At 41.6% G+C, this 21,217-nt stretch overlaps 1 protein-coding gene across 2 annotated transcripts in view; it reads left to right on the top strand.

Moving 5' to 3' along the window:
- The window catches only part of CAP2 (cyclase associated actin cytoskeleton regulatory protein 2), a 94,581-nt gene that overhangs the window by 64,850 nt on the left and 8,514 nt on the right, over positions 1–21,217 (top strand). Inside the window, exons 5-9 of one of the 2 annotated variants that reach the window (XM_006273051.4) lie at positions 536–679; positions 892–977; positions 3,567–3,672; positions 18,701–18,890; positions 20,201–20,376. In XM_006273051.4, coding sequence (XP_006273113.1) covers positions 536–679; positions 892–977; positions 3,567–3,672; positions 18,701–18,890; positions 20,201–20,376 — 702 coding nt within the window. The remainder of the gene's footprint in view (positions 1–535; positions 680–891; positions 978–3,566; positions 3,673–18,700; positions 18,891–20,200; positions 20,377–21,217) is intronic. The other variant, XM_059724402.1, reaches the window with a different exon arrangement.

A 21,217-nucleotide genomic window follows, 5' to 3' on the forward strand; every position in this document is an offset into this window, starting at 1 on the left:
TCTCAGCGTGGTTTTGAGGTGTCACTGCCCCCTTGATCTCAGCCCTGGTCCCACCCAGCCATCCCGCTCCTGAACACTGCTACCCATCCACCCTCAGCCCCAATCCCATCCTCCTGGCCGAGCACACCCTACCTGCAGGGCTCCCAAGCTGGTCTCCAAAAATAACTTTTATTTCTTTCAAAAAAGATGCTAAATAATTTTGATGGATAAACCAGGTCATTTTGCATTCTGAAGAAGTTTCTGGGGTATCCTATGAAAAACCATACCAGTCCCAGTAACACCAAGATATGTGATCACTTCATGTTCAGGGTCTCAAGAAGCACATGTTGAAGTTGACAGGGATCTATGTGGCAGTGCACATTAGTCTGTGCTGTTCTAATGAGATGAAGGTGTGTTGTATGCTTTGCATTTAAAGAATACCTTAATCTCCTCCCCTCAAATTGATGGCACTGCAGACAGAATCCTGAGTGTTTGTCAAGGTTACAGCAGTAGCCGTGGTTTCCCAAAGTAACAGTAGTTCTCTGTTTTGCTGCAGAATGAGGTGGCAATGCTTCTTAAACCAATATCAGACAAGATTCAGGAAATCCAGAACTTCAGAGAGAGAAACCGAGGAAGCAAAATGTTCAATCACCTCTCCGCTGTCAGTGAAAGCATACCGGCCCTTGGCTGGATAGCAGCGGTGAGTTACTCACAGTAAAGTTGAGCATCTTTAAACACACATCTTAATACCCTAATACCTCCAAAACAAATAATACTGGCAATATCGTGTAACTCTGCCTTCCTATCTCTTTATCTCTACAGTCAACTGGTGGAGGTTTGTGACTAATGTTTTACGTCTTCTCTTCTTTCATTTTTTCCTGCTATCCTTGGGTGATGGTCCTGCTCTCTTAGTCTCCTAAACCAGGCCCTTATGTCAAGGAGATGAACGATGCTGCTACCTTTTATACTAACAGGGTGTTAAAGGACTACAAAAACAGGTATGTTGCTGAATGTGAATGTCCTCACTGTTTTGAGGACAGCTTAGAACTAGCTGTATTGCGAGAGAGTAGAGAAGACCCACCACAAAAAATGTTCTGGAAATTGAAAAGCACTTAGTGCAATTTGACTATTACTAATTTGATTAACATGGCTCTAATTTCAGTATCCCACTCCTTCCCTATTGCCTTTAGGTACCGTGGTGTATTGCACTGTAAATTAGCACTCATACACTGTAAATTAGCACTCACAGTGCTGGTCTTAGACTTCTACAACTTTGTGCTGGCATTTGGGCCAAGTGTACGCAAGTGTGCATGTATGCATGTGTGCGCGCGCGTGCGCGCACACACACACACACACACACACACACACACACACACACACACACACACACACACTGCCAGCCACAGCACTACTCTGACTTGTATCCTGGAAGGACTGAATTCCCTAACTGTCTTGACATTTTCTAATTGAAAATTTACCTTTTGTCTCTACCACCTAGTTCCTGCACCTGGCTCTGCAGCCAAAGCCTAGCTGCCCCAGACTGACAGCATGCCCTGTTCACTGCTGCACAGGTCATCTTGAAGGCCTTGACCCTAAAGATCTTATGTAACTACAGTAACAGCCATGGAGCAGATTCATATGCATTTAGTAGGCTGCAAGAGAGAGGCTGGTACCTTCCCTGAGCACCCCTACAGAGAACCTTTGCCCAAATACCATTGATTTCACCTTTGCAAAGGGGTCAGGTTTTGGCCCTTAGTACTGTATTATCATTCCAGTATCATCCATCATATCATTATGGGCAGATCAGGCTTTTTTCTTGGCCATCATCTGACAGGGTAAATTAGGCTCATGTAAACCCAGTTCTATCAGATGTGAGCCTTGGTATCTGTCTAGGTCAGAGGTTCCCAAACTTTTTCTTATTGTATACCCCCTTCCAGATTTACCAGCTGCCTGCATAGCCCTACCAGCATACCTTTCATATTTTAACTCCTTAATGCCAATGATTATTATAATGAAAATTAAATCTGCCGTTACACAATTTTTCCCACTTACCCCCCCAGAGATGTCCTGCATACCCCCATGGGTACGTGTACCTCTGTTTGGAAACCCCTGGTCTAGGTGATACTTGCACAAAGCTCAGCAGAGATCAAATAGCATATGGATCATCTAATCATTTCCCCTGGGCAAAATCAGTGCATGGATATGAGTTTTGGCAAAGCTTTTAAAATTGTAATTCTGAATGCTTGCTGGAGCCCATAGGTACTTAGTTTGGGTAATTCTTCATTTCTCTCTTTTATTTTTCTTTTTGCTTAATTTGTCAGGCTAAAATGTTTCTTTGCACATTTGACCTGCTTGCAGTTCCCACTGGATTGATGGGAAGCTTTTCACTCATTGCAGTGGGCTTTGGACCAGGCCTTTAGGCCCAAGTCCTCAGAGGTCCCTAGCTATTGCCTTTGCTGGGAATTAACCAGCTAAAAACCTTTGAGGGTCAGGGTCTCTCAGCCATTACTTTTCACTGGATTTTTACCATGAAGGATTTGAGCCCACAATCAGTTACTTCCAGGCATTTTCTTAGTCCCACTTTCTGTCCCATTACAGCCAATGGCAAGCACATGGAATTTTGGAAAGTTGGGCCACTTACTTTAGTGCCTAAGGGCATCTATATATGTGCCAGATGTCTGCTCCAATGCAATTAATGAAGTCTGTTGGAGTGTGGTAATTAGCATGCTCCAGCAGCCTCCACATCCTATGTATTCGGCGTCTCCATGCTTTAAAATGGCGGTAGGGTGCTTTAACTAAAGCTCATCAAATAAGCTTTAGTTAGAGTGCCCCCACTGCCATTTTGAATGCTGAATACATGTGACACTGTGGGCACTTTAATTACATTCTAATTAAAGCACCCCTCCTCACCCTGAAGCTGTTCTAATTAAAGTGTGTTGTCCCTCCTGAAGCACATGTAAATACACCCTAAATGAATGATTTAGGAGCCTAAGTTTAGGCTCCTGTTTTAAAAAAGCTTGGTTTGCACTTATTTGAGTCTAACAAACTTTAAACATGAGATTAGCCTGTCTACCCCAAGCATTTATGAAATTTTCGCTGCCTGACCTGTTCTCCATTATGAGAAGTTGTGTATATACATTGTGTTGTTTAAGAGTTTTCATGGTCCCTATTAAAAGTTCTGGGAGGGGGGCAGGTTTCAGAGAGCGTACTGGTTTGAGGGCAGTAAGGAAGTGACAGCTGTATTTGAAGTCAAGAGCCAGCACAAAATATAGCCAAGTGTGGATATCTGGTGCAGGGCTTCATTTGGCTTTATTGACTTTGAGCCTGGTCAGAAAAAATGATGTGTTTGCAGGAAGTCTGTCTTAGAGCCCTATTATGCTCTAATCTTTCCCTCATTAAAGACTTTAGGACTCATCAATCTGCCAGGCCTCAATGTTTGCTGTGCTGCTTGCTTGAGAGAAGTCTTCTGACTTAATTGTATGTGGCCAGTGACAGACACAATCCGTAGTGTACTTGAAGCATTGGGGAACAAGGCTCTGTGGGCAAACACAAACATTCACACACACAATTATTTCCTGTCTTTACAGTGATTCACGTCATGTTGATTGGGTGAAGTCATACTTGAACATTTGGTCTGAGCTCCAAGCTTACATTAAAGAGCATCATACCACAGGTCTCAGCTGGAGTAAAACCGTAAGTGCTCTTTCCTTTTTGCTGCTGGAATGGTAAAATATCACTAACAGATTCTCCTTGTGGCAGGTGCAGCGAATCCAGACAGCATCTCTGGAAGAGAAAGGGCAAAAATAAGAAAAACATTTCTGTATTTAAAACTGTGATAAAGCAAGGAATCAAGTAACATCAGTCACTGATCCTCTGTGCAAAGCTGGGAATGGGTTGCTGTTAGACAGCCTTTCAGTCTGGTATTAGCAAAGACTAAGTGTACAGATAAAATGACCATGGTGAGTGCAGTGGTTGGAGGCCAGCAGATGCGCATGAGGCTTGGTTCACACTGGCTTCAGGCCTTTCCTTTTTTTTTTTAGACTGGGGTGCTCAGCCCCTGGCTTGAAAGCCAGATCTGGCCTACAGAGCCATGCCATCTGGCCCTCAGGGGTCCCCACAAGTCTGAAAATTTGGGGGAGCAGCAGCAACAACTGCAACTCCCCTGCTGCCAAATTTACAGACCCATGAGGGGCTTCACCAGCCAGGTAGCATGCTAGGTTACCATGCAGATATGGCCTGGGGCCTAATCCAGACACACAGGGGCCCCAGGGAGGTGGCATGGGCCCAGATCCAGTGGTGGGCTGGGTGGAGACAGCATGGGACCTAATCCTGGCACATGCAGCCCATCCAGGCCTGTGCCACTCATCCAGCCCACAGCACCAAAAGGTTGAGCACCCCCTGTTTTAGCTGTATTGTTAGACTGTCTGTACCTTCCTCCCTTTTATTTTAAGCCCCTCCCTTTCCTTTGTCATGGCTTGACCATCATGATCTAAGAGACACAGGGAGGATAAGCCTTCCCTAGAAATTTTATGCTGTACAGAAATTAGAGACTAAGTGGGGCTGGCTGTGTTCCCACACAACTGTGCTTCTCCCAGATAGAGCAGGTCATAGTAGCAACTCACTGTTTTTAGTCAACAGCTAAGTGACATTCTTTGCACTTTCAGCTGAGAACAGGTGTGAAAAGCAGAAACAGGTGTGAAAGATGGATGGAAAGACTCTTCAGGCCAGTTCTGCTTGAGAGGTGGAGAAATTCTGTAGATCAATTCTAGACTTAGTCCTCAATAGCTGTGGAGGAAAAGAAGAGAGATCAGGTTCTCTGGGCTCTATTGTTAGGTGATATAAAGAGTGAGCAACATTAAGATTAAAAAGGGAGGATAAACTAGAAAGAGATTGACAGAGAGTGAAATGGAAGGTGGAATGATGGCAGAAAAAGACTTAGGAGAAAGAGGAATGCTTAATAATAAGAAAGAGAAACACAAAGGACACATACATACACATACAGTTCTAATATAATAAAGGGCTTAGTCCATCTGTTTGTCTGTCTGTCCATAATGCTCTTGGAGCACTCTGATTGGTTGTCTGTAAACAACCAATCAGAGTGCTCCACAGAGACAGACAGGAGGTGGTGGTGACAGAGCACCACCATGATGGAGAGGATGGAGCAGGGGGAGAAGGGAGTAGGCCAGCAGTGCTGACCTCAACCCCACCCCCTGCCCCTGCTCCTTAGAGCCAGCGGAGGGAGATGGAAGGGATGGCGGGGCAAGCTTCCCCCCACCCTGCTCCAGGGAGGCAGCGGTGACGCGGGGTGGTAGCTCCACCCCAGTGGAGCAGGCCAGGTGGACGCAGAGTGGGGGAGAGGGAAGGGGCATGGGGTTGGATGCAGAGCAGTGGCAACGCGGGGTGCTGGGTGGTGGCATTCTGTCCCTGCCCCCCCCGTCATTCTTGACGGGCAATTCTCTAGTAGTCTATAAATATACAGGACGTTTAATTGCATGCTGTGAATATATTGCATGTATGTACATATGCACAGTATATCTAAGCTTTCAGTGTGTTTCTTTGTGAAGTAGGACTACACGAAATACTCTCCTAGCAATCTATCTACTTTTTTCTTTTAGAGAACTTTAAACTTTAAGATTAATGTACCCTGTGTAACACACAAGCAAGGATTTTGATCCACGTTCTACATTTAATTGTAAGAGTATAACATTGGAGTTATAAAATTAACTTACTTTTCTTACCTATTTAGTGGAATTCCTGAGGTGACTCAAAGTATATTAAGCCTTAAAATTGCATTAGTAGTTCTCTAGCTTTTGGAGGTTCCTAGGTTTAAAAAATTGGCAACATTGGTCATAGATTTTTTTTTTCTGTGTAGGCAGAAAAGGCAGGTTTAATATGGGTGTTAATTTAAATAACATAATTAAATGTTCACACCAAACCAGTTTTTCAGTCCAGAGACGTAGAAGGGCTGAAATAGAAGTTTTAACTTCAGATATGGAGACATTACCTCATCTTCCTGAAATAAATGCTACATATATGGAGATGATTTCCATGTGATAAAATATATTAATCTCTAATGATCGACACCTCACCTGCTTCCTACCCACTAAGTAATCTCCTTTGAGACTTATATTAATATTACAAACTCATTGCTGCCACATTACACCTGTCAGGTAGTTAGGAATAATCATAAAGATCCTGATTTGACTCTCATGGTAGTGCATGGGAGTTAAAGTTGCCCAGAGAAAGGAACAGTCATTCTTCACATGTGTCCTGAGACGTATGCATTCACTGTCCACACCAAGCAGCATGAAACTTAGGATAGGTCTAGGAAAGTGTAGACATACCTAGCCCCTTTGGGTAGTTTAGCCACGACAATGTGGAACTCAGAAAAGGCTGCAAAACCCACCCAAGAAGCTGGGTTAACACTGTAGTGGTTAGCCCATGCTGAGCTCCAAGTCTACATCTAGACTTCTTGCAGTTTTTGAGCCAGTTGTTAGAAAGTGCCTGTGGTGTAGACATACCCTTATTTCTATTTAGTGACAACAGCTGTGGCTAGTGTTTAACTTTACTAATGCCCAGGGATGGACTTTGCAGTCTTTCCTGGGCACTGGGCAAGACCTTAAAGCAGCAGTTGGCAGTGTTTCGGAGTAGTGGGCTGTTTTAATAGAGTTTAGCTTTGAGCAGGGGCCTCTTCCAACCTGCCCACAATGTCACTTCTGCCGTCAGTGCTCCTCCCCTGCAATGCTACCACCCAGCAGCTGTGCAGGCAAAGCTCCTTGCTATAGAAATACTGTTAAAGTCCCCTCATTTTATTAAAACACCACAGAAGCCCCTGGCTCCACAGGCCAGATCACACAGTTCACAAGCTGTAGGTTGCCAACCCCTGTGTCAGTGAGGTGCAAATTCAAAGGTGAAACTATCATTTGCATATGCTTTTTAACTTGAACAAAATTAAAGGTAAAACTTTTGATGGTATCTGAGAAGTTAGCCAGCTCTATATAAGTGCCTTTCTCTAGCAAAGATTTAAAGCGTTAAACTTGACTCTCTGCATTTAGCACAAAATTACACCCTTTCTATGTCCTATTTTATTTTAATCTACTTAGTGGGTGTGCAAAGAATTAAGTTTTGAAGTGATTATAAGACAAGACTAAAAGAACTATATTACTCTGTTAGCAGAATGAGGCTTAGAATATGGGCCAATTTTTGTGTCTGCTGTTATATAAAAGAAACACTTTTAATTTTACATAATGGAACTTTACAAATTTAAAAATAACATTATAAGACAAAGCTATGTCATTGGCATTTTGTCAAATAGGAGCCATCATCAACTCTGTGGGTATCTGTAGTCTTTGCCAAAACAGTAGCTACTACAGAATTCATTTGACTGATCTTAAGAGAACAACTCAATCACCACCAGAGGCTCTCTATTTCCTCTGTTTAATTGTTAATCAGAGTGCTGTAATATAAATACAGGCAGATGTACATAACATAAATTATCCACAGAGAGTGCTCAATCCATCACCACTAGAAACCATTTACTACATCTGAAGCAGTGTCATTTTTACTCAGTTTGGGCATATCCTTGTACCTGAAATGAGTTTCTGAGAATATCATTTGTTAATGAGACTCAGAAATGTAATTCCAGACAAGTTTTTATATTGATGCAATATATAAATCGTGACATGCTGTTATGTCGATGAGCCAAACAAATCAGAAGTTAATACATCAGGACACATCTTTGCTGTTTAGATATTTTTATTAAGATTGGCAAAAGGCACTCTCAATATTAACCATTAGTCCTAGAAATGGTAATTTGATTTTTACTGGTTTTGCAGCATTTTGTCTCTGAATGTTTCTGTATGCTCTTAGAAGTGATACCCCAAAGGCTAGGTACTGACAGTCAAAAAACTCAAGGCTGAATCAATTCAGTCTTTTCAGGTTAGTTTGAGATGCACAGATTAAACTGAAACAGAAGTGAACAGACAGTTACCTTTGATTCAGGAAATGCAGCCACATGCCTGCAGTGGCTCAGGCCAGAAGCCGAGGGAAGCAGTACAGCAAGGTTTGCTGGCTGTGTGTTCACTTCGTTTTCTTGCTGTCCCTGAGGTCTCTGGGATTTGCAGTCCAGAATTACCGCAGCAGGACTCTGAAGGATTGCTCATCATCACTTCCTTTTCCTGCTTCCAGGTGCCTCTGGGACTCGTAATCCACAGTTGCAGCCAGCAGTAAGTTTGAGTAGGGGAAGCAGTGTTTAACCCCCCTCCCTGGCCCCAGACCCCAGCCGGGGTTTGCCGGGGTGGGAGGGCGAGGGCAGTCCCCACCCTGTAGCCTGGGCTGCATGGGCTTGCTTCCCTCAGCCTCTTGTCAGCCAGCCCTCACTGCTCCAGCTGGGAAGCAGAGGGGCAGACAGCCCAGCCCAGCCAAGGGCTGGAAAGCATGCTGGGATGCAGTGGGACTCTGATTTAACTTGAACCAGGAGGGGGTCTGGGACAGAATTTTCATAAATTGGTTTGACCCAAATCAGTTAAGTCTGATACTACATTCAACCAGGTTTATCTTGAACCAGTTTTAGCTATTTTGAAACTGGTTTATGAGCATTGAGCTTCTGTTCTATTACAGGTTTAAACCAGTTTCTGATCACTGAAACTGGTTTATGTGTAACTTCTGTCTATATCCAAAGAGTCTGGTCACAAGTAAAGTAATTGTCACAAAGATACAGCATGCAGAAAGGAACTTTTGACCATCTTAGGCCATGATCCTGCAAACATTTATGCCTCCACCTTACTTTACATTAATTTGTTCTCCTGGTGCAGTCAGCAAAATACAGGATCTGTTCCTCTGCTCTTTTAGTCAGTGAAGATTTGGCATTGTTTTTTGTTGACCCAGGATCAGATCTGTACTGCACAAAGCAAAGCATGGGCATAGGTGTTTGCAGGATATGGGTCCTAGGTAGGTCCAAAGGGATATTCTAAGCTAAATTGCTAATTGTAGCAGACTGTGTCATTCTCATATGTGGTACTTTGGCTTGGGATTGACAAAGATGAATGTCTGTAAACGAACATGTTTATGCAGAAATGCTTTGTACACACAAGGGATTCTTGACCAGTTTGAGTGTATAGGTATAAATGCATGTTATGCTAGTAATTTTTCCTGTGAATATTACAGAACACTGGCAAAAGTAGGCAAGCTAGTCCTAGAGATATACACAGGCATATCTATATATAATAATATTATATATTATACCTAGGTGTGCGGGAGTGTGTGTGCATATGTGTATATACACACACACATTCACACCCACCCTGTGTATTATATATATGATATATAAAAATCTCTAGTTTACTTTTACTTTTATATTTATATATATCAATTTATGTAATATGTATGAAAACCCTATGTGTGGGGATTTTAAGGAGATGCAAGGACTCTTGGATAAACTGTAGCAACTACCAATTTCAGCCAATTCATAATTAGCTTGCAAAACATACAAAATCAAGGAGATAAGGGGTTGTGTCAGACTAAATCCAAGCATTAGGGCATTTCATTCAGTATCCCTGTCTCTGGCACTAGTCACTTGCATCTGCAACAGAGGCAGACACGAGCAATAACTTATGAGGATACAGGATAAGGGCGTTAATGCAAGGCATGACAGAATGAAAATGCAAGCAAGCAGTTAGCTTTCATAATATTATTTATGTTTCTGCTGGTGTAATTTGAGGTTTTAGGTTTTGAAAGATTCTGATAATGGGACCTATTCTGTCACCCTTACTCACATTGGTCCTGATTCTGTCAATCTATTGAGTTCTACCTTGTCCCTTGAATATTCTCATGGAAACACATATCACTGCTTGAGAAGTATACTGCTATTTGGTCTACGTAGTGTTGGCCTTATGTAACTACTGCTTTTAAAAAATATAATGAAAAGGCTTAATATTAAATCTTGGCTATGTGCTTACTGAAAAAATATGGCATGGTCACAATGAAGCATGTTTACACAAGTATATGTGTGTTTAGCAGGAAAGCTGCTCCATGCAATAGAATATAATTTAAAATACTATTCTATATATTTTTTCATGATGCGGAGGCAGAACTCTTAATATTACCAGTACTGTGCACATCCAACTAAAAAGAATGCTCTTGTCCTTATGATCCCAAAGCATTCACCCTGCAATCACTTAGCTAAAAAGATGCTTTCTAAGGTTCAGCAAATTGATTAGAAGGTGTGAGGTTTCAGAAATTATCTGAAAGATCAGTTAGTTGTCAGGTTTTCTTATTATACTTTTTGACTTTCAAGTGTGCAGCTGTAATAGTAACCTATTTCTTCTTTTACTTGTCACAGATGAAATTGCAAGAGCCTCTTTTTGTTTAAAGAGAGTGATCCTCTTGAGCTATGGATCTCTGCCGTGTCTGTCTGTGTGTCTGTCTGTGTAGAAGAGGACTCAACAGCTGTAGTATAAACCAGCAGGAATGTCTCGTAAAAGTTTGTTTGCAAAAGGCTTGTATGAACGGGCTGGGGGCAGATTGACATTCTTGCTCTTATAACTTTATGACATGAAAACAATTGACAGTAAGGAGAGCTTGCTGTAGCTTCCTATATATCAAATAAGTGCTATGAAAGAAACAGTACTTGAGGATTATGAGCCAAAGCATTCATCTCTGTTATCTGTGAAATAGATACTTTTTTTTCAACAGTAGTGTATTTACCCAAATCCAAGATGACTTTGAATTTAATATGATGCTCCAGTAATTAGATTCTACGTAAAAAATGTATACAGTTCTGAGTATCTTTTTTTGGTATTTATGGATGAGCTTCAGTGGTCCTATTAGACAAATTACTCAGCAATAGCATATCAGCATTCCGCTTCAGACTGATGTAGATGGCCCAGACACAGCAGAATGTCTTTGATGGGGTGACTGAATGCTGTTATTACTCAGTGGTGATATAAGCATGAACTTAAATTCTGAACAGAAGATAAATGCCACTGGTGTGTTAAAAGGGGGCTTCTGGGCTTAAGAGCCAAACTGATACATAATCCTGCCAAGAATCAGAATAAGAGGGGGTTTTTTTCTTTTTCTAATTCACAAAAGGCTGTGGATCCTGCATGTCAGCTGTTTCATCTTGTAAATTGCGTATCACTGGGCAGCATGAATACTTGCAGACAGGTGGCCTGAAATGTTCCAGTTCATAGGGCTGTACTCCTAAGCTACTTTTACAGAAGAAACACCTTAACAAAAGATCTGTGTGTCCATGTCATAGTCCACCTGTTCCCAAAGGCTGATACTTGATATTTTGAGCTCCATGATCCTCATCTTTGTGTGTCCACATGTATGAAAAGAACAGTATAGAGCGCTGTAATCATTTTAGGTGTGTAACTAAGATTATAAAAAGGGTGGCGTATTGTTCTATAAGGAGAATGTAACCCCCCACCTTCCATCCCCAATTGGGATTTTTATTCAACTGCCTTGAAAAGCAAACTTTTTTCAAGGGGGAAGGGCTTGCCTCCCGTAACCACCTGTCTCTTCACCTACAGTTAGATGCCCCTGTTTTCACATATGTTAATCAAATGTATCCGTGTATAACTTAATATAGCTATTTATAATTAATTGTGTATGGCATTTAGAAATTTAATTGCACCCATTGCTTTCCTCAGTAAAAGAAATTGGTAAAACTGTAATAGCTGTGTTCCCATTTAAATGCCCCATAACCATCTCCCACTGCATAAGTACTCTCACCCTACCATCTTCCCTGTAGTTGTAAATAGAATACATTATACAAAAAACCTTGAAATATAGATACATGTCTGTGTCTTCCTCTGTGCTTGTATGGTGCCTACCACAGATGATTTCACTTGATTAGGGCACTCGAACATCACCATAATAACAATATTCTGTGGTTCTTTACATCTGAATTCTGACCAACTGCCATAGGGAACAAATGGGCCTGGAGCGTGATTAGGACTGCCTGCACGTGAGCTTTGGGAAGTGGCAACAAGAATGGTCCAGGAGACTGTAAATCCTGTAATGGACATAAAGAGACTCTCTCTATGGTAGGATCCTAGATCAGCGGTTCTCAGTCTTTTTCATACTGGGACCCATTTGCAAAGATCGATGGCTTGTCCTGACCCACACCCCGATGGCCCTGCTGGTGCCCAACCCACAGTCGTCTGTCCCTGTCCGTCCCCCCCCCAGTTTCAGCTCCTGGCCACGCAGCCACCTTCCCTCAGTGTCAGCAGGCACCTGCCCACCCACCCCAACACACGCACGCATGCACGGACGCACGCACAGGCTGCCTCCCCAACCCTGATAGTCCCCAGGCCCTGGCCCTCCAACCCCTGCTCCCCATACACTTACCTTCATCCGGCTGCTGGGGCTGTTCCCACAACCCTGTCTGGCTGGCCCTTTTCAGGCTGGAATGCTGCCAGCCTGCAAGGGGACACCCACACTTTTGCGCATTTTTTGTGAAACCCACACTTTTTGCAACTTGCTAGCAACCCTTTGAAATATTCTTGCAACCCATTTTTGGGTCATGACACACTGGTTGAGAACGCTGTCCCTAATGATTTAAGTCTAAAGATATAAAAAACATCTTGAATTGTATTTAGCAAGTGGCGCACAGATGAAATACTGATGTTGTGTGTCCATAGCATCCTACATGTGCAGTTGAAGCTTATAGATGTTATTCCCCCCTCACCCCCCAAAAAAAGGAAGTTGTTATAATCAGGACATAAACTACAAGAAATAAAGGACCACATTTGTCTCTGGTATCATTCCAGTGAAGTCAAAGGAGTTACAGTGAAGATGAATTTGGTTCTTTGTGCCTGTTGCTGTTGTATACCAAATGCTGAAGTTCTCTGGCATGTTGTACTGCTTAAATTATTTACCAAGATCTACATAGAATGGCTACTTCAGAAAAACAGCTTTGGGTCCAGACATCCCTCTAGATTTGCACACGACACATAAAGTTAGTTCATCCCGCTCTACCCCCGATACAGTGTAGGGGAGTCAGCTGCGTTTGAGCAACTTTCTCCTCTTTCCCCTGTGGCCAGGCCAGGAGGGTGATATCCCCCTTTGAATGATCTCCCCTAGGAAGTTATAAACTGCAGGAGCCTTGTAAGCATGTGAGAATGCCGAGTCAGTATATAAGACATAAGGGGCCAGGCTCTGTTCTACCTATTGGGAGCCTGAGTTGACTTCTGCGCAGGTCTATTCCACCGTGTTCAAGTCTTAAAAATCCATTAACACATTTAGTTTTTTAACATGCTGCCTTCTTAACTTTACAATTCAGTCGCAAGAAAAAAATCAAGCAGGGGGAGGAACAATTTGCATTTTTCATTAACTGTTTTTCTGGGACTCAATCAGGATGGAAGAAAATCACACCTAGGTGCCCAAGTCCACTTATGCACCTAGTCATAGAATAGAATCTGGCCCAAGGTCTTTTGCTGTTGGTCCTGATCTACATGGGGTTTGTAGCAGGGAACAGTTTGTTCCCCTGACAGAAAACTGCCAAAGAAATTCCAGGGCAAGAAAATGTGGAGTTTTTTTGTCCCTTACCAAGCTGTTAAAGCTATGTAAAGGCACATTCTAGACTAGTGATTCTTAACTCAGATGCTGAAGCATCTTCGGGTGTTGCCAGATCACAGGTGACTGGTGGGGAGGGGGTACAGAGGGGCACATGTCCCCCCTGAGATTGACCCCCAACTCAGCACCACTCAGAACGGGGCAGCTTTCTTGTTGTGCGGGCTGGCAGTGTGTTGGGGGGGGGGCACTAAGCTGCAGCACAGAAGTATAGGAGTGAGTGTGGGGGTTTTGCCCTGCCCCCAGGCCTGCCCCCAAATTGTACCCCCTGAGAGGCCAGTCACCTATGCCAGATTCTTTGAAGGGTGCCCAGACATGTGAGAAAATAAGCAAATAAGTTCAGCCTCAAGCTTGTTCCCCCACTCCCACTGCCTGGCCCCTTCTGCGAGGATGTAAGCACTGTAACATATCAATTAGTTTTTGAAATTGGGTGTACACTTTTCAGAAAAGTTTTGGAGGAGTGCCTGAAATCCAAAAAGCTTGAGAGCCTTTGGATTTTTCCAGACTTTGCATTATTCACAGGACATTACACAAGCACCTTGTTCAATTATGAAGTCTCTTGAAGGCGAGATTTAAATCATGTTAGTATTGCTTTTACTGTCTGATGAAGAGAGGTTGGCTTTGAAGTGAATGAGATAGGAGTATATTGAAAGGAAGCACATGTTTGTATAAAATTGTCATTTTAACTAATTGATTTCCCTCATATTTTTTTTAAATAAGGCGAGCACTTGCAAGTGGTGAAAACTGACCACCCAAAGATGTTAATGAGAACAAGCGTCCATGAGTACAACTTGAGTTGATGTATATAAACCACAGCGCGGAGGGGAGCAGCTGTTACCACGGCAAACAGCTGAAATAAACCTAGAAGAAAGGGGGCTTGCAGATAACAGTCCTTGCTAGTCAAATGGCTTTTAAATACTCTTTGTGTGAAGATACATTGTTGTTAACATCTGCTCAAAGTTAATCTAAGAGTTGTTTGCAAATAGCAAAGCTTTTAAGCACCTGCTGCCTTAGAAAAGATGAACTTTTGTGCGTATATAATGTGCTGTTTTTCCTATTCCCAAAGGGTCATGCATGTACCACCCTATACAAAGCACAAAAAAGGACTTTGTGAAGAGAACTTAGTGGAAATTGGATAGTTATAGAATTCCACCCCCCCTCCAACTCCAATGTTGGTGATATCACTCCCATAATAAACCCCCTCTATGGCTAATATTTCATCTCCTATAGGAACAGCTCCCCCATGCTAATACCTGCACAGGTTTTCTTAAATATGAGCACAACTGACAGGCCCTGACCCTTCCAAAGCTGCCTGCTTGGTGGCAATACAGCACCAGTGTGCCAGGTATGCGAGAGAGGAGACCTTTCTTAAACATTGTCAGCTTGCCTGCCCCCTGTCTCTTTGCTCACAAGCATCCAGGATTTCTAAGGCATGCAGGGCCTCATATGAGCACTTTTTCTTGGTGTGAACTTTATCGAGTAGGAGAGTTTGCTTGATATCAGTTGGTCAAGTAAAATATTTTTTTTAAAAGGGTTTACGGTGTTTGCAGTGCAATTCTTTTTGCCACCTAATTTAAATGGGCCTGCTTTATTTCTTCCCATTCTTTCCCTACTGTGATTTCACTGTATTTGGCGTACACTCTATCCCTCTGGGGTCTGAGATGTGCATGCATAATGGAGCAAACTCAGTCCTGAGCTAATTATCAGCAAATCCAGTGTCTGAGATTTGTTGCTGTTGGATATCCTAATGGCCTGAATTATAACTGGAACTAGCTGGAATAACACTAACATGAAATTAGCTTTTAAGAATCTAAAAGACAGGAGTAAGTTCTGCTCTTGAGTTTCATGGCTGTGAAGGAGAGAATCTGGGGTGGCAGGATAAAAGTTTACCACAGAGGTTTACTGTAAATTTTGTGTCTTTGACCTGGCATATTCTTGGCTCCACTTTCCCAGGCTACCGAAATGTATGCTAGTTAAGAGAAAAGGAACTGCAACAAATTTGCCCTTTTGATCCCTAATCATTGAGAACTGCAGCCAATTCTAGACAAGTAGTGGAAGTGCAGGTTTTTTGTCACCTCTATTGTCTGCTCGTACTACAGAATAGGAAGAATACAAAGCTACACTGGTTTTAAACGATTAGCTTTCTGACCCTTTACTTACTGCAAGAAACATAATATACAGTATGTAAGAATATCCTAGAGTAAAAGAGCTAAAAATAACATTTCAGATGTATTGTTGGATAGACAAATATATAGTGGTATTAACATAATTTTGGCAGTTAATGCAACATTTTCTGCTTCTGACAGAATTGCCACTGTGCTCCCCTGTGCTATAGAGCCTGATCCAAAACCTATTGAACTTAATAAAAGGATTCCTGTAGACTCCAATGGGTTCTGGACCAGGTCTGTTTTTGGATGGAAAAGCAGTCCAGCAGCATGGAGAAATGATGCAGAAAAAATGGTCATTTGCAGATTAAATCCACTGGGTGTGTATAAGGCCGCAGTATATGTGCTTAGTGTAGGTAGAGCAACCGTGGAAGTGAAATGGATCTCTTAACTCAATGTTTTGGGCTACCGCGTTGTCCAGAGCAGACTTTATTTGCAATGGCTACTGTTTGAGGCTGTGGACTGTAATACAGCTTTGGTGTGGACTCAGCCTCACAGAGACATAGGACAGGAGATACAGATCTCCTGAATCAAGTCCAGTCACCTGGCATTACAAACAACAACACGATGTAATTCCAATCATGAATTTATCCAAGTTCATCGCTCACTTACACTTACTTGAAGGTTTTTCAAGAATCTCCCTGCTTACATGATTAGAAACTTTCTTCCTATTCCTAGCCAAAATGTATTTGTGGCCATTTTATACAATTTACCCTTTTGCCAATGTTGTCCACTAGGTTAAATAGTGCCTCTCCCTCCCTGGTGTTTAGCACACAGACATAGTTATTGAATGGAGTCATATCGCCTTCTCAGTTGGCATTCTACTAGATGAAACGAGCTGAGCACTCTTGGTCTCTGTTCATGAGAGTTAGGACTCTCCTGTTCATTCCCCTGATCTTTCTAGCAGCCCTTTTCTGTACCTGTTCCAGTTTGAATTAATTTCTGTAGAACATGGGTGATCAGATTGCAGTATTCCAGATGAGGATCACCATGCCTTAGACAATGGCATTAATATTTCTCTGTCTGCTGGAAATACCTCACCTGGTACATCCTAGAATTGCATCTGCCTTTTTCGCAGGCACATTGCATTGGTGTTTCATAGTTATTCCTGTTATCAGCTAAGATCTTTTTCCTCTGCTGTCATTTCCGACTGATGAGCTCCCAGCTTATAGCAGTAATTCTTGTTAGTCTTCTGCTTGGTACTGCTGAGTTTCATGCTGTTCCTGTTATTTTAGTCATCAAGTTTATCGAGTTCTTCCTTCTTAGCTAATAATTCCCATGTCCAAACAACAGTTTAATGTGTACAACAGTGATGTACATCTGGAATTAGTTTCGCTGCATACATGCATGCTGCTTGGCTCTAGAGGGCATTGTTCTCACTGACATGCACAATGTTGGAACTGAAATCTGTGGTTACATTCACTCCAGAGGCATCAGCAACACTGTCAGCAAGCAGGAATCGTATCCGGAAGAGAGCTTGGATCCCTGTAGAGATGACTGTGCCCCCTACTCGTTGATACTGCCCCAAGCGCCAGTTTCTCTTTGCATATAGATAGTATTCCACAGATGTGGACAGTACAATTCTAATATTATCTGTATGAAAACATCTACCCATATATTAAGCAGAAAAACGTCCCATGGATGCTAACAGTCTTTCAACTCAAATATGTAACACCATCATGAGTATTTACTCTGTTCCCACATAACAACAGGCAAAGATACAACTTTAACCAGTGCAGTTTTATGGCTTCCTTTTTTAATGTTACTCCAGGGAGGGTCAGGGGTATGAAACTAGAATATGATCACATGATGTAGTCACTGGGGGACAGGCCCATCTTTTTTTACAGCAAGAAAAAATGCTGTATTCCCCCTGATCATTGTTACTGGGGGATCAAAGGGTAGTATTTTTTACAGTGCCTTGAACTCTTTTTTAAAATTATTCGATAGGACTTCCATTTTTTTTGACAAAAGCATGAAGAAAATGAGATATTCAGTCACTTATTCTTTTTATGTTAATGGAGTACAGGAATATACAGCACCTTAAAGGGTTAAATACCCTCTAAATCTAACCAAGAATACTAACTTTTTAACTTTTCAGTATCAGCATAACATGCATGCCTAGTTGGACATAACTTTTTAAAAAAGGAATCCAATTACGGCAGTTCAGACTAAATTTCTCTTATTTTTTCATGTATTTGTTTGTCTAGTGAATATATAGATAATTACGCTCATAATGACTGTATCCCTAACCATACTGATAAGAGCCAATCTCATCTATCACAGAGGGTCCTTAAAATTTTACAGTAGTCTATGCCCTGCTCCGTAGAGTGCTGCCCAGAGGAATGATTCTTGGAGTCAGAGTGACACTCAGTGGCAAGATAGAACAAATAAATAACAGTTCTTTAGATTCTTTCTGTGGTCCCCATTGGTCATACAAATTAGAAATCTCAAATCTTAGTTAGAACCTTACCAAAACAACTCATTTGATAATGCAGTCCATAGACAGTATAATCCAGGCAGCTGTTGCGATAGAAATGCTTGTAATTTTAGAAGTTTTAAAACCAGACAAATTGTAATTTCTAAGGTGCAGCATTGAATTTCACCAGCCGGAGTTACCATAATTTTTCACTATGTTGTAATTTATATATTTGCAAGAAAGATGCAAGCACCAAACATTGTTCATAGACAGTTTAGCGGTACATAGATGGCTGTCAAAAGCGTTGTATGTTGTGTGTGTGGAAAAACAAAATCGATATCTGTCTGGATTCTGCTAAATGTACAGCATTCTGTTTTATTTTATCTGAGTATTTGGGGAAAGAAAACACTTTCTCTTATATATGAGAAAGAATACTTGTTCATTCATTGGTGCCAGAAGTCTTCCTGAGTCTAAGCTGGTCAAAATCTAAGTCCAAGAATGGAAGAAATGACGAAGTGTTCCCTAAAACTCTATTTTGAAAATAATTTCCATCTCTTTCTTACAGGGACCAGTTGCATCAACAATGTCTATGCGATCCATTCTAACGAGTGGACAGTGCGTCTCGCTGCCTCCACCTCCACCACCACCACCAGGACCTCCTCCTCTCTTTGATACAGAAAACCCCAAGGATGAAGCAACTGCATCTCGCTCAGCCTTATTTGCCCAGCTTAACCAGGGAGAGGCAATTACCAGAGGTCAGAGGAAAATAATTCAGTCTGTCACTATTTGGCCAACTGAGAGAGCTACTGCTACATGTACTTAGCCAAATTCTGTCTGTGGTCACACCTAGAGATTGCCAGGCCAGCATTTTTGAGCTTAGAAGACTAAATTTGATGATTAAATTCAGGTTGAGGTACCCAAATAAATAGCTGAATTTTCAGCAGAACTCTGTACCTATAACTCCCATAGAAATAAGTAGGACCTGAAGGTACTCAGCACTTTTGAAATTCAGGGCTCAGTATGAATTTAGGCACCATATTACAGACATCAAAAAATAGCCCTGTAGAACTGAAAGTGGAACGCAAGTGGAAAGATAATCTAAATTCTTCATAAGTCCCAAAAATTTCACTTAAGCAGCCCTGTAAGTATCATATAAGTATATAAAGGTAAAATAGGATTCAAGTCTTAAGTATCATGGGCCAGGCCAGCACTTGGATTGGAGACCACCTTGAAACTGTGGCACTGTAGATACAAGAAAAGGACTTATGGCTGAATGCTTGACAAATATTAGACCATAGAAACCAAATAAATTGATAAGACTTCATTCACCCCCCATCATTGCTGCTGAGCTGATGAATGGGAATGAAAGGAAAGGATTATGAACACTCAAGTTTGTGATTCTTGTTCATGCTGACTTCAGTGGCAGTGTCCAGATGTAACATAGACCAGAATTTGCCCACTCTGCAAAGTCACACACAGTATGCTGATTTGTACTGAAATGTTATTGTGTTAGATAAAGAGGTGCTTATTACTATACTAGTCTGTAATGTTGCCAGTACATGTAGGTACAGCTTTTAAGCTTTTTCCAATAAGACTAGACAATCTTATTTAGAATATATGACTTTGAGGTGAAATACATGCAATGAAATAAGACTTTTAGCACAAGGTCTTATGGGGAGGGGTTGCAATACAAAATGTGGGTGAGAGAGAGGATTTAATTGTCACAGATGAAACTATAAAATGAATGAAGTGGCACAGTACATGGTTCATTGCAGCTATAACAAGTATTTAGATCTGCGTGTGGATAGATGCCAGTAGGTATTGCTGAGTTTCTTTGTGACAGGCCATCTACAGTAAAATAACTTTAGTTAAAACTTTTTTAAAGGTATGAGGACAAATAATTCCCCTTGTGGGTAAATACTTAAAGTAAAAGTGTAGGGAATTTTTTAATACTGCTATAACCAAACTAATTAAAATATTCTCTTCCCTGTTTACACATCAACCTTCTTGGGAGCTTAGCACTGGAAAAGAGATTTTTTTCATTTGAGTGCCTCCAATTTTTTAGGACTCCGACATGTCTCTGATGACCAGAAGACTCACAAGAATCCTAGTCTACGTGCCCAGGGTCCACCAGTGCGTTCTCCTACAAAAAGTCATACGCCAAGCCCCACTTCTCCCAAGACTCCTCCTCGGCAAAGCCATTCACCTGTGTTAGAACTAGAAGGAAAAAAATGGAGAGTGGTAAGTTCAGGTCATGTCTATGAGGCATCTTACACATGTACAATGACCACTTGCACAGGCAACATCCTCAGAGGGATGGCAATCTCAGTGCTTTTCCTAGAACAGAGTGGTTCTCCGCTGCCCCATCTGGCCACAGATTAGCCCTTGACATTCTATAGGATTTAGAGTTAGTTCATGTATCTGTGAGATTAGGACAATATTTTACCTAAATCGGAGAATATAGTTATACATTCCTGAACCAATACTTCATTTCTTCACTCAGTCTGAAGGACCCTGAGAGAAAAATTAAAGAGAACTGCTATTAAGGTTTCATCTTGCAAGGTGTTCTTATATGTGAATGATACTCTTATGATACAGTGGGAATGTTATTTCCCTCTATTAGCAGATGGGAATATTGCTGCTTAAGTACTTATATTTTAAGTATCACCGTCCCCTATTCATTTATTTAAAAACAAAGAAAATATTTGTTCTCCATCTTCTTACCCAGTCTGTAGAAGAAATAGTTTGATTGGTTTAAAGATGTTGGTGTTGGTTTTTGTAGGGACGTGCAAATAAGTTATTCAGGGAAAATTATGTGGCTGCTTGGCTGTGCTGGTTATAAGAAGGAAAAGACAAAATGTAGTTTACATAGTTGTAAGTTTGCATTGGAATATCATGAGCTCTTGTTTCCATGGATCACAGTTCACATGAAATATATACAGTGTTTGCATCGACTGGCCTATGCTAATTTAAAAACACTTAGAAACTGCTGGTATAATCAGAGTCTTTTTATTGAAGTAGGATGTCACTGAGCCCTTGGTACATTACAAATGAAAGGAGACGTATTCATGTTCTAATCATT

This window comes from Alligator mississippiensis, chromosome 3, assembly GCF_030867095.1.
Source record: "Alligator mississippiensis isolate rAllMis1 chromosome 3, rAllMis1, whole genome shotgun sequence".
Lineage (NCBI taxonomy): Eukaryota > Metazoa > Chordata > Crocodylia > Alligatoridae > Alligator > Alligator mississippiensis.